A 13356-nucleotide genomic window follows, 5' to 3' on the forward strand; every position below is an offset into this window, starting at 1 on the left:
ATGTCAATTCTTTGTGCGGATTCCGCAGCGTTTTACACCTGTTCCTCAATAGGAATCCGCAGGTGAAATCCGGACAAAAAACACTGGAAATCTGCGGTAAATCCGCAGGTAAAACGCAGTGCCTTTTACCCGCGGATTTTTCAAAAATGGTGCTGAAAAATCTCATACGAATCCGCAACGTTGGCACATAGCCTTAGGGCTAGGGTTGGGTTGGAATTAGGGTTGTGGTTAGGGTTAAGGGTGTGTTGGGGTTACGGGTGTGTTGGGGTTAGGGTTGTGATTAGGGTTACGGCTACAGTTGGGATAAGGGTTAGGGGTGTGTTGGAGTTAGAATTGAGGGGTTTCCACTGTTTAGGCACTTCAGGGGGTCTCCAAACGCAACATGGCGCCACCATTGATTCCAGCCAATCTTGTATTCAAAAAGTCAAATGGTGCTCCCTCACTTCCGAGCCCCGACGTGCACCCAAACAGTGGTTTACCCCCACATATGGGGTACCAGCATACTCAGGACAAACTGCGCAACAATTACTGGGGTCCAATTTCTCCTGTTACCCTTGTGAAAATAAAGAAATGCTTGCTAAAACATCATTTTTGAGGAAAGAAAAATGATTTCTTATTTTCACGGCTCTGCGTTGTAAACGTCTGTGAAGCACTTGGGGGTTCAAAGTGCTCACCACATATCTAGATAAGTTCCTTGGGGGGTCTAGTTTCTAAAATGGGGTCACTTGTGGGGGGTTTCTACTGTTTAGCCACATCAGGGGCTCTGCAAACGCAACGTGATGCCCGCAGAGCATTCCATCAAAGTCTGCATTTCAATACGTCACTACTTCAATTCCGAGCCCCGGCATGTGCCCAAACAGTAGTTTACCCCCACATATGGGGTATCACCGTACTCAGGAGAAACTGGACAACAAATATTGGGGTCAAATTTCTCCTGTTACCCTTGGGAAAATTAAAAAATTCTGGGCTAAATAATTATTTTTGAGGAAAGAAAACGTATTTATTATTTTCACGGCTCTGCATTATAAACTTCTGTGAAGCACTTGGGGGTTCAAAGTGCTCACCACACATCTAGATAAGTTCCTTTCGGGGTCTAGTTTCCAAAATGGGGTCACTTGTGGGGGGTTTCTACTGTTAAGCCACATCAGGGGCTCTGCAAACGCAACGTGACGCCCACAGAGCATTCCATCAAAGTCTGCATTTCAAAACGTCACTACTTCACTTCCGAGCCTCGGCATGTGCCCAAAAAGTGGTTTACCCCCACATATGGGGTATCAGCGTACTCAGGAGAAACTGGACAACAACTTTTGGGATCCAATTTCTCCTGTTACCCTTGGGAAAATAAAAAATTCTGGGCTAAATAATTATTTTTGAGGAAAGAAAACGTATTTATTATTTTCACGGCTCTGCATTATAAACTTCTATGAAGCACTTGGGGGTTCAAAGTGCTCACCACACATCTAGATAAGTTCCTTTCGGGGTCTAGTTTCCAAAATGGGGTCACTTGTGGGGGGTTTCTACTGTTAAGCCACATCAGGGGCTCTGCAAACGCAACGTGACGCCCACAGAGCATTCCATCAAAGTCTGCATTTCAAAATGTCACTACTTCACTTCCGAGCCCCGGCATGTGCCCAAACAGTGGTTATCCCCACATATGGGGTATCAGCGTACTCAGGAGAAACTGGACAACAACTTTTGTGGTCAAATTTCTCCTGTTACCCTTTGTAAAATAAAAAATTGCAGGCTAAAAGATCATTTTTGAGAAAATAATTTTTTTTTTTTATTTTCATGGCTCTGCGTTATAAACTTCTGTGAAGCACTTGGGGGTTCAAAGTCCTCACCACACATCTAGATTAGTTCCTTTGGGGGTCTAGTTTCCAAAATGGGGTCATTTCTGGGGGATCTCCAATGTTTAGGCACACAGGGGCTCTCCAAACGTGACATGGTGTCCGCTAATGATTGGAGCTAATTTTCCATTTAAAAAGCCAAATGGCGTGCCATCCCTTCCGAGCCCTGCCGTGCGCCCAAACAGTGGTTTACCCCCACATAAGGGGTATCAGCGTACTCAGGACAAACTGGACAACAATATTTGGGGTCCAATTTCTCCTATTATCCTTGGCAAAATAGGAAATTCCAGGCTAAAAAATCATTTTTGAGGAAAGAAAAATTATTTTTTATTTTCATGGCTCTGCGTTATAAACTTCTGTGAAGCACCTGGGGGTTTAAAGTGCTCAATATGCATCTAGATAAGTTCCTTGGGGGGGTCTAGTTTCCAAAATGGGGTCACTTGTGGGGGAGCTCCAATGCATAGGCACACAGGGGCTCTCCAAACGCGACATGGTGTCCGCTAACAATTGGAGCTAATTTTCCATTCAAAAAGTCAAATGGCGCGCCTTCCCTTCTGAGCCCTGCCGTGTGCCCAAACAGTGGTTTACCCCCACATATGAGGTATCGGCGTACTCGGGAGAAATTGCCCAACAAATTTTATGATCCATTTTATCCTACTGCCCATGTGAAAATGAAAAAATTGAGGCGAAAATAATTTTTTTGTGAAAAAAAAGTACTTTTTCATTTTTACAGATCAATTTGTGAAGCACCTGAGGGTTTAAAGTGCTCACTAGGCATCTACATAAGTTCCTTGGGGGGTCTAGTTTCCAAAATGGGGTCACTTGTGGGGGAGCGCCAATGTTTAGGCACACAGGAGCTCTACAAACGCGACATGGTGTCCGCTAACGATGGAAATAATTTTTCATTCAAAAAGTCAAATGGCGCTCCTTCCCTTCCGAGCCTTACCATGTGCCCAAACAGTGGTTTACCCCCACATATGAGGTATCGGCGTACTCAGGAGAAATTGCCCAACACATTTTAGGATCCATTTTATCCTGTTGCCCATGTGAAAATGAAAAAATTGAGGCTAAAAGATTTTTTTTGTGAAAAAAAAGTACTTTTTCATTTTTACGGATCAATTTGTGAAGCACCTGGGGGTTCAAAGTGCTCACTATGCATCTAAATAAGTTCCTTGGGGCGTCTAGTTTCCAAAATGGGGTCACTTGTGGGGGAGCTCCAATTTTTAGGCTCTCCAAACGTGACATGGTGTCCGCTAAAGAGTGGAGCCAATTTTTGATTCAAAAAGTCAAATGGCGCTCCTTCCCTTCCAAGCCCTGCCGTGCGTCCAAACAGTGGATTACCCCCACATATGAGGTATCAGCGTACTCAGGACAAATTGGACAACAATTTCGTTGTTCAGTTTCTCCTTTTACCATTGGGAAAATAAAAAAATTGTTGCTAAAAGATAATTTTTGTGACTAAAAAGTTAAATGTTCATTTTTTCCTTCCATGTTGCTTCTGCTGCTGTGAAGCACCTGAAGGGTTAATAAACTTCTTGAATGTGGTTTTGAGTACCTTGAGGGGTGCAGTTTTTAGAATGGTGTCACTTTTGGGTATTTTCAGCCATATAGACCCCTCAAACTGACTTCAAATGTGAGGTGGTCCCTAAAAAAAATGGTTTTGTAAATTTCGTTGTAAAAATGACAAATCGCTGGTCAAATTTTAACCCTTATAACTTCGTAACAAAAAAAAATTTTGTTTCCAAAATTGTGCTGATGTAAAGTAAACATGTGGGAAATGTTATTTATTAACTATTTTGTGTCACATATCTCTCTGGTTTAACAGAATAAAAATTCAAAATGTGAAAATTGCGAAATTTTCAAAATTTTCGCCAAATTTCCGTTTTTATCACAAATAAACGCAGAATTTATTGACCTAAATTTACCACTAACATGAAGCCCAATATGTCATGAAAAAACAATCTCAGAACCGCTAGGATCCGTTGAAGCGTTCCTGAGTTATTACCTCATAAAGGGACACTGGTCAGAATTGCAAAAAACGGCAAGGTCTTTAAGGTCAAAATAGGCTGGGTCTTGAAGGGGTTAAAGAATCAGCAAAAGATTGGAAAGCATTTACAATATGAATAGATCAATTCTGAATAAAGAGATGCTTCTAACAATTCTAATGACTTAGCTCTGCTATGCACAATATACAATTACTTTAATTATTAATATCCAATCTAACACCCTGGTCTATGACAAGTCAGAGACTGCCCTGCGGTCAATACTGTTGTCACATAGTCACTATGTCTACAATAATGTGTAATGTACAGGCCCTATCGGAAGACAATGATGCAACTCCGGTAGGCTGCAAGTCTCTTGCTTTTGAGTCACTTCAACAATGTGTTACGCTTGCCACTTCCATCGCCAGAAGCGCAGAAGCACGGCCTTGGCCCCCTCTGAACTGTATTGTACACCTTCAGGTCACAACTCATTCAATTTTCCTAATTCCTCTATCTGGTCTCACCATGGTCTGGGTCCTCTCTGTCCGCTCACAAGGCTCTGGCTCCGTTCACATGGATCCAGCTTGGTTCACTCTGATCTGATTCGTTCCACTTGAATTTGGCTCAGTTCACTTGGATCTGGCTTGTTTCACTCGGATCTAGCTCGGTTCACTCGTATCTGCCTCAGGTCACTCAGATCTGGTTTAGTCCACTCGGATCTGTTTCTGCTCTGTCACTCTTCCTCACTTCAGACTGAGGCATCATTTCATTTGTTTCTTTGACTCTGATGCTTGTGGCTATACGCCAGCTCAGATTCTTCATATGTCTGTCTTGGTACAGATCCAGTTGTCATCTCCTCCCCCTCTCTATTCCTGGGCTGTTTTATATTTCTTAAGTGCAACTCAGCTCTCACATGACCTGGTGTCCCTTCTAATCTCTTCCCTCTAGGAAACTCATGATTCGCTCTATACTTCCTGCTTGCTATATTTTTGTTCCTATTCTTACAATCAATAACAGAAACATGGTGATGTTTACTTACTGCTGTTAAGTTTCAGAGGTCCTCCATTTCCATTTTCACAAGGTTTAGTAGGAGAAAACGGACCCCACAATATGCTACACAGTCAAGCCCCATATGAGGTTTGAAACTACTGTTTGATCATACAGCAAAGCTTGGAAGAGAAGGAGTGCTGTTTGACTTTTGCAGGGCAATTTTGGCTGGAATAGATCATGGATGCCATGTTGCATTTGCAACTCTCTTGAAGGGCCAAAACAGCAGAAAAACAAGTTAAAAAATATGTTCCTTCCACAGAAATAGGAAAAATGGACCCAGCGATTTGTCATCTAACTTCTTCGGAATGCAACAATATTATTTTTAAGCATATAGCAAAGCTTGGAAAAGAAGTGTCATTTTGCTTTAGAAATGTAGATTTTGTTGAAATAGATTGTGGGCGCCGTGTGCGAAGAAATTTAGGTGCCAGAACAACAAACCCCTATATAAAGTGATCTTCTCTTGAAAACTACAGCCATCAAGGAATTTATATTTCGACATTCAAGTGCAGTGAGCATTTTGACAACACAAGTGCATCACAGAATTTTATAACAGTGGGCATACAAATTATAATTTTTGTTACATTACATATTATATTAGTTGAATTTTTTTTCATTTTCTTAAGAAGTTGTTGGAGAAACTAGACACCACAATTTGTTATGCAATTTCTCCTAAAAACAACAATATCCGATATGTCATCAGAAACTACTGTTTGGCCACACAGCAGGGCTCAGAAAGAAGCAGTGCCATTTGATATTGGACAGCAGATTTTGCTGGAATAGTTTGTGGACACAAATTTCAGAGCCTCACAGGTGCCCTAAGTGAGCCTATTTTGGAAATTACAACCCTCTGCAAATTCAACTACAGGTGCAGTGATCCACAGATGTTTTCCAGAAAAAAAGCATGTAAAAAAAGTTAATTTTACAGAGTGAAAAGTTAAAATATATCAGTTTAGTGGTCAATACTTTTTGCCATAGATGTGACCGGTAACTCTGGCTTGGGCACACTACAAAGCACAGAATGGAAAGGGGCCATTTGGATTTTTTTGGGGGGGAGAGAACATATCGCTTTTCTAGAACCTTGTGCTTCCTGTGATGTGGAACTCACCTATATTTCGATTTACAGATAATGGACCTGAGAAGGGACTTGTTTCATGTAGGACAAGTTATAGTTCTTATTGGTAGGATTTCGAGGTATATAACATTTTTTATCACTTTTAAGGTTAACATTTATTCTGTGCTCCAAACTTAAAACTTACATCTGGGTTTCCATCAAAATCCCTCCCCCAAAACAAGATTGAGATTCAACTCCCTTTCATGATTCACTATACTGAGACAGAATGAGACATTTTGGACTTTCTATGGACTCTGTTTCAATGGTTTCCCGTCTTTTTAAGCATGTGCAAATCTAATGTTGGCCAGACTTCTGTGCCTTAAGAAGTCCAAAGTGACACCATCTGCCTCATGATGATGATTTTTTTCCATGCCATTTCATCTGAATCACATTGTTTATTTAGACGGAAACTCTGGCCTAAGTGCTCAGCTTAAGAGCACAGGATGAATGAGAAGCACATGACCTTATACTGATTTTTTGAGGGAAGAATTAATTTTTTGTTTGATATTCACTAGAAAGACAGTTTTATTCTATTGGTCAGTATGATTATACCGTTAATAGATTATACAGTTTTTTTTGCTGTTTGCTATATTTGAGGAATAGCAACATTTTTTTTAATTATGTATAAATAGCTCTCAATTTTTGAGGTTTAGAATGTTATAACCAGTATTATTTTTCCAAACCATCCACTTTAAAGAACCATAGTAGTTATTGCTCACATAGCAAAATATATCACCAATCCTATCCTGTAATACTATATCTTCTGTGTTATAAATAGTTAGAACATTATTAAACACCTAGAGGTTCTTAATTATAGTGTCTGCATTAGCTACTTGGTAACGTATTTGTAGAGGTGCTAGTTGTTATGCATCAGTCTCAACTCCAGTGCCAGGATCTGCTACCTTCCCCTATGGTTGCTGCCCTTAGCTGTGCTCCGTGACGGGTTTCACAAGTTGTATGGCGTTCCTTAGAGATATCATCAACCAAAGCCTTTTAATGCTTAGACTCACATGTGTCTCTGTGTATTGAGTAACCTATGTGTTCAGTTGCTGTGAGCTTTGGAGTTTGCCAACATCTTTTTCGTTCAGCTGCAATCACCTCTGTAAACTTCTGTGATTTCTGCTACTTGTATTTACTGATTTTTTCAGACCTACTGATTAACCATTCACTTGCTTTAAGCATAGCAAACTTTTCAGTTTTGTTCATACTTCAATGGTGCTGCTTCAGTGTATATCTACTCAATAAACTAGTTTTCCTTTTCATCTCTGCTACAGCTTATCCCATGGTCCTGGTCCTCACTATTCCATTTGCAATCCAACAATCCCTGTCTGCTATGCCATGGCCTTTGGTCCACGCTAGTGATTACACAAGTGTTGACCTCTGCCACACATTGTTTTCCCAAATTCACATCTCCATCTTGTATTATTTGTCTCCTGAATCTCATGTGACTGTGTTTATTAAACTAATTTCTTTACAAATACATTAAGAACCACTCACTTACAACTTTATAACTGCATCACCAGTAGAATTTTATTACAAATCCACATGGGACGTATAAGTAACGTTTTACAAAAACATTTCCTAAAGGCGCCAACCAATTAGGTTGGAACATTAGAGTTCAGAGCAGCAATACAAGCAGGACCATGATGTAAAAAGCAGGATGCCAAGAATCAAGTGAACTCACATTGTTCTCGCCTGTAAATAAAGAAACATCAGAAAACGGATGTTATCTATAGGAATGCACAGCACAGTTACACTAAAATAACATGTAATACAGTTTTTACTGATGTATTGTAGATACAAAGTATACTCACAATGTAATCAGATCCCTATTTTTCAAATTTCACACGTGTTACCTTACAGTCTTGGCTGAAAGTGTTTGCACACTTGAAATTCTTTCAGAAAATGAAAAATATAGAATTGAGAGTTCTCAGTGGTTTATACCTTTTAATGGCTAACTGAAAAGATGGTAACAAAGTGCAAGCTTTCGAGACTACTCAGGTCTCTTCATCAGGCATAGACTAAAAGAAATTCTGGAGAATCACATATTTATGCACAACATATCACAGAAAAAAAAACATGGATAAGACAGGTGACATGAAGCAGAATTACAATGAGTGATAAACAGTTATGTCCATAAATATTAGACCAGTGCTTAGATAAGGAATGTTTTATTGTCCTCTGATTGGGGTCTGGTTCTGTTGTGATGACCTCACATGGTCTCAGGGGCAAATTCCTTAGTTCCTTAGTTGATGTAAAAAAACAAATCCATGCGACACATTCATTCCTGCACTAAGACTGTCAAAGGTCATCATCAGTTTATATTCCCATATTCTTCTGTCTCTTTGAGAACCAGACCCCAACAGAACCAGACCCCAATCAGAGGACAATAAAACATTCCTTATCAAAGCACTTGTCCAATATTTATGGACATAACTGTTTATCACTCATGGTAATTCTTGCTTCATGTCACCTGTCTTATCCATGTTTTTTTTTTGTTTTTTTTCTGTGATATGTTGTGCATAAATATGGGATTCTCCAGAATTTCTTTTAGTCTATGCCTGATGAAGAGACCTGAGTAGTCTCAAAACCTTGCAATTTGTTACCATCTTTTCAGTTAGCCATTAAAAGGTATCAACCACTGAGGACTCTCAATTCTAAATATTTTTATATCTACTGGCGAACACGGTACCAAGATATATATCTTTCCTGTTTCAGAGAATGAAGTAATTCTCCCAGAAATGTAATGCAATTACCGTACTCATGTTTTGTTATACACCCTTAATTCCATTGTGTGTATTGTGACAACACAAAAAAATAATTTCACGCAAACCCCCCAAATTGTTTGCACCTTTCCAAAATAGTGGGTAAATAACTTTGTTTCAAGCATGTGATGCGCCTTGAAACTCAACTGTGGCAAGTAACAGGTGTGGGCAACGTGAAAATCACACCTAAAGCCAGATAAAAAAAAGGAGACGTTGACTCAATCTTTGCATTGTATGTATGTGTGGGCCACTCTAAGCATGGAGAACAGAAAGAAGAAAAGATAACTATCTGAGAATTTGAGAACCAAAATTGTTGAAAAATATCAACAACCTCAAGGTTACAAGTTCATCTCCAGAGATCTTGATGTTCCTTTGTCCACGGTGCACAACATAATCAAGAAGTTTACAACCCATGGCACTGTAGCAAATCTCCCTGGATGTGGATGGCGGAGAAATATTGATGAAAGGTTGCATCTAGATAGTCTGGAGGGTGGATAAGCAGCCCCAATGATGTTCCAAAGAAATTCAAGCTGTCATGCAGGCTCAGTGTGCATCATTGTTAGCATGAACTATCCGTTGATATTTGAATTAAATGAATGCTATCTCAGGAGACCCAGGAGGACCCCACTGCTAACACAGAGACATAAAATAGCTAGACTGCAGTTTGTCAAAAATATACTTGAAGCCAAAATCCTTTGGGGAAAGTATCTTGTAGACAGATGAGACCAAAATAGAGCTTTTTGGTAAAGCACATCAGTCTACTATTTGCCAAAGCATGAGGCCTAAAAAGAAAAGAACACCGTACCTACAATCAAATATGACGGAGGTTCAAAGATGTTTTGGGGTTGTTATGCTGCCTCAGCAGTGCCTTCCCTGTGTGCAAGGCATCATGAAATCTGAAGATTACCAAAGAATTTGTGGTTGCAATGTAATGCCAAGTGTCAGAAAGTTGGGTTTGCGTCCTAGGTCATTGGTTTTTCAGCAGGAAAATTGCCCAAAACATACTTCAAGATGAACCCAGAAATGGGTGGAAACAAAGCACTGGAGAGTTCTGAAGTGGTCAACAATGAGTCCGACTCTAAATCCTATTGAAACCCTGTGGAAAGATCTTAAAATTGCTGCTGGGAGAAGGCACCCTTCAAATATCAGAGACCTGTAACAGATTTCAAAATAAGAGTGGTCCAAAATTCCAGTTGAGAGATGTAAGAAGCTTGTTGATTGTTATAGGAAGCGATTGATTGCAGTTATTTAATCCAAAGGGAATGCAACCAAATATTAAGTTGAGGGTGCCAACAATTTTGTGTGGCCGATTTGGGTGGTTTTCTGTGAAATGATGTGTAATTTACTTTTTATTCTCAGTTTTTTTGTGTGTTGTTCCCATACACATAAAGGAAATAAACACGTGTATAGCGAAACAAGTGTAATTGCAATAATTTTCTGTGAGAAATACTCAATTTTGGGGAACAATTTCAAGGGTGCCAACACTTTTGGCCATGACTGTATGTGTTAACAACTTTGGAATGCTTCTACATATGCCTGTGATTCTGAGATTGTTTGTTTATAATGCATTGTACTTTATGTTAGCGATAAATTTAAGTCTATATGTTTTCTGTCTTTTTGTGAAAATATCTGAAAATTGCCAAATATTGTGAAAATTATTATATTTTTAATATTAAAATGTTTACATAGGCACACTACACAAAACAGTTAATAAATAATATACTGTATATCATATGTCTACTTTACATCAATATTATTTTTGAAAAACCCTTTTATTGTAATATGATACTAAAAGGCTTAAAAATTTATCAGCAATTTTTCTTTTTTTTTCAGACAAAATTTACAAAATTATATTTTTTAGGGATTCATTCACTTGTGAGGTACCTTTTATGTGCCTGTGTGTCAAAAATCCAAACCAGACACTATTTTATAATCTTCACCACTCATAGTATTGAAAACCCCACTCTGAAAGTTCATCAACTCACAAGTTTGTTAACCTTTTAGGTGCTTCACAGAAATTAATGCAAAGTAGAATTACATTTTTTCAACAAAAAATGTTGCTTTAGGCTCAATTTTTCATTTTCATAAGGGTAATAAGAAGTAATGGCCCTCAATATGTGCTGCACAATTTTGACCAAAAGCAGCATATTGTGGTTGGAAACTACTGTTTGGGCATGTGACAAGGCTCGCAAGGGAAGGAGTCCAATTTGACTTTTGGAGCGCACATTTGAAATAGATTAGGGGACTTCTGCCAAAGCAGCACATGCCCCCCAAATTCTGCCAAAGCAAAACATGCCCCCCAAAAGGTAACCCCATTTAGAAAATTACACTCCACAAAGAATTCTTCTAGAGGTGTAGTGACCATTAAAAATAATGGTAAAGAAAATCAAAAATTACAATTTTTTCTACTAAAAGTTGTTTCCGGCCCAATTTTTTCATTTACACAAAAATAACAAAGAATTGTTGCGTATTTTCTCACAAGATTCTCCCATTTATGGTGGAATAATACTGTAAGGCCGGAGTCATACTAGCGTACAATACGGACGAGTGCTATGCGAGAAAACATCGCATAGCACTCGGACCAATGTTAATCTATGGGGAAGCTCACATCATTGTTTTTTTCCTCGGGCGTATTCTACGTGCGAGAGATCGCAGCATGCTGCGATTTTATGTGTACATAGGCCGAGTCTCGCCAATGCAAGTCTATGGGTGCGATAAAAAATTGGACACCACACGGACCATCAGTGTGACTTGCAAGATATACGCACACATTTTCCTCAATTCAGCCCAGTGAATCATTAAATTCATTGGCGGAAGAGCAGTAAGAAATGTAAAGCCCTTCGCATGTCATACAGATGTCATACGGATACATAGATACAAAGAAATCTCATCATCGCATTGCAAACGCATTACACACGAATGACCATATGGGGAACATTTGTGCGATTCTATGCAGAGCTCAGAAGATAACCATGCGGTGCCAGAACAGCAGAAACTCCCCACAAGTGACCCTGCTTTAGGCCAGGAACACACTTAATGTATTAAAAATTTGTCCGATTCTCTCAGCCGAGAGTCGCACAGGTGTTCTCCATATGGTCACCCGTGTGTATTCTGTTTGCAATGATGATGCGATTTCCTCGCATCTATGTATCCATATGACATCCATACGACATGCGATTTTAACATGAGCTTTTACATACAGCCAGTAGCGTAGCCACCAGGAGCTGCGCTAATGTAACTGTATCGTTGTGTGCACAGCTCGCCGATACAGTTACATTCTGCGGCAGAGCAGGGAGAACCGATCTCCCTGCTCTGCCATGCGGCCTCTATTGGGCCCCTGAGCAGGTTCAGCTGTATCGGCTGCATGCCGAAACAGCTGACCGCATTGATCAGAGAAGGAACCTTACGCTCCCTCTACCATCATGCCCCTGTCAGCGTCTGATGTCACCGACACTGACACTGACAGCAGGCGTTCGGAGCAGCGGAGGAGCCAGGAAGAAGAGAGGTGAGTATTTATTTATTTATTTTTATGGGGGCTGCCTTATACTACAGAGTCTGACTATGGGGTGGGCTGCCTTATTGCAGAGTCTGCCTATGGGGGAGGCGCTGCCTTATACTACAGAATCTGCCTATGAGGGGGCTGCCTTACACTACAGTCTGCTTATGGGGGCTGCCTTATACTACCTTATACTACAGAGTGTGCCTATGGGGGCTGCCTTATACTACCTAGTCTGCCTATGGGTGCTGCCTTGTGCTATAGAGTCTGCCTATGGGGGCTGCCTTGTGCAATAGAGTCACACTTAATGTATTAAAAATCGGTCCGATTCTCTCGTCCGAGAGTCGCACGAGTGTTCTACATATGGTGATCTATGTGTAATCCATTTGCAATACAATGATGCAATTTCCTCGCATCTATGTATCCGTATGACATGCGATTTAACATGAGCTTTTACAAACAGCCAGTAGCGTAATTACCGAGGGGCAGAGGGAGCAGTGGCCTCGGGCCTCACCCGGATCTACACTACTGTAATTGTATCAGCATGTGCACAGCATGCCTATACAGTTACATTCTGAGGCAGAGCAGGGAGAATCGATCTCCCTGCTCTGCCACCTGGCCGCAATGGGGCCCCTGAGCAGGCAGGGGGCCCAGTGCCAGCAGTGGGCCCCCACCTGTCATTGCACGTTCAGCTGTATCGGCTGCATGCTGATACAGCTGACCGCATTGATGAGAAAAGGAGCATTACGCTCTCTCTTTAATCATCCCCATCAGCGTCTGATGCCACTGACGCCGACACTGACAGCGGGCGCTCGGAGCAGCAAAGAAGCAAGAAGAAGAAAGGTGAGTATTTATTAAATTTTATAGGGGCTACCTTATACTACAGAGTCTGCCTATGGGGGGCTGCCGTATACTAGAGTCTGCCTATGGGGGGTCTGCCTTATACTGCAGAGTCTGCCTATGGGGGTCTGCTTTATTACAGAGTCTGCCTAAGGGGGCTGTTATGTTTGCTAATGACAGGTGTTATGAAGGCAATCCAGAAACACAGTGTGCTTAGCGATCAGAGCGCACACAGTGATCTGACAAATACCCAAAAATACAAGAA

General features: G+C 40.6%; 1 protein-coding gene across 1 annotated transcript in view; it reads right to left on the minus strand.

Moving 5' to 3' along the window:
- Positions 1-7529: 7529 nt before the first annotated feature.
- STRC (stereocilin) overlaps positions 7530-13356 on the minus strand; it is a 176421-nt gene continuing 170594 nt past the window's right edge. The window contains exon 19 of the mRNA XM_069766138.1: positions 7530-7685. Coding sequence (XP_069622239.1) covers positions 7609-7685 — 77 coding nt within the window. The 3' untranslated portion in view covers positions 7530-7608. The remainder of the gene's footprint in view (positions 7686-13356) is intronic.

The sequence above is a fragment of the Ranitomeya imitator genome, chromosome 4 (assembly GCF_032444005.1).
Source record: "Ranitomeya imitator isolate aRanImi1 chromosome 4, aRanImi1.pri, whole genome shotgun sequence".
Taxonomy (NCBI): Eukaryota; Metazoa; Chordata; class Amphibia; order Anura; family Dendrobatidae; genus Ranitomeya; species Ranitomeya imitator.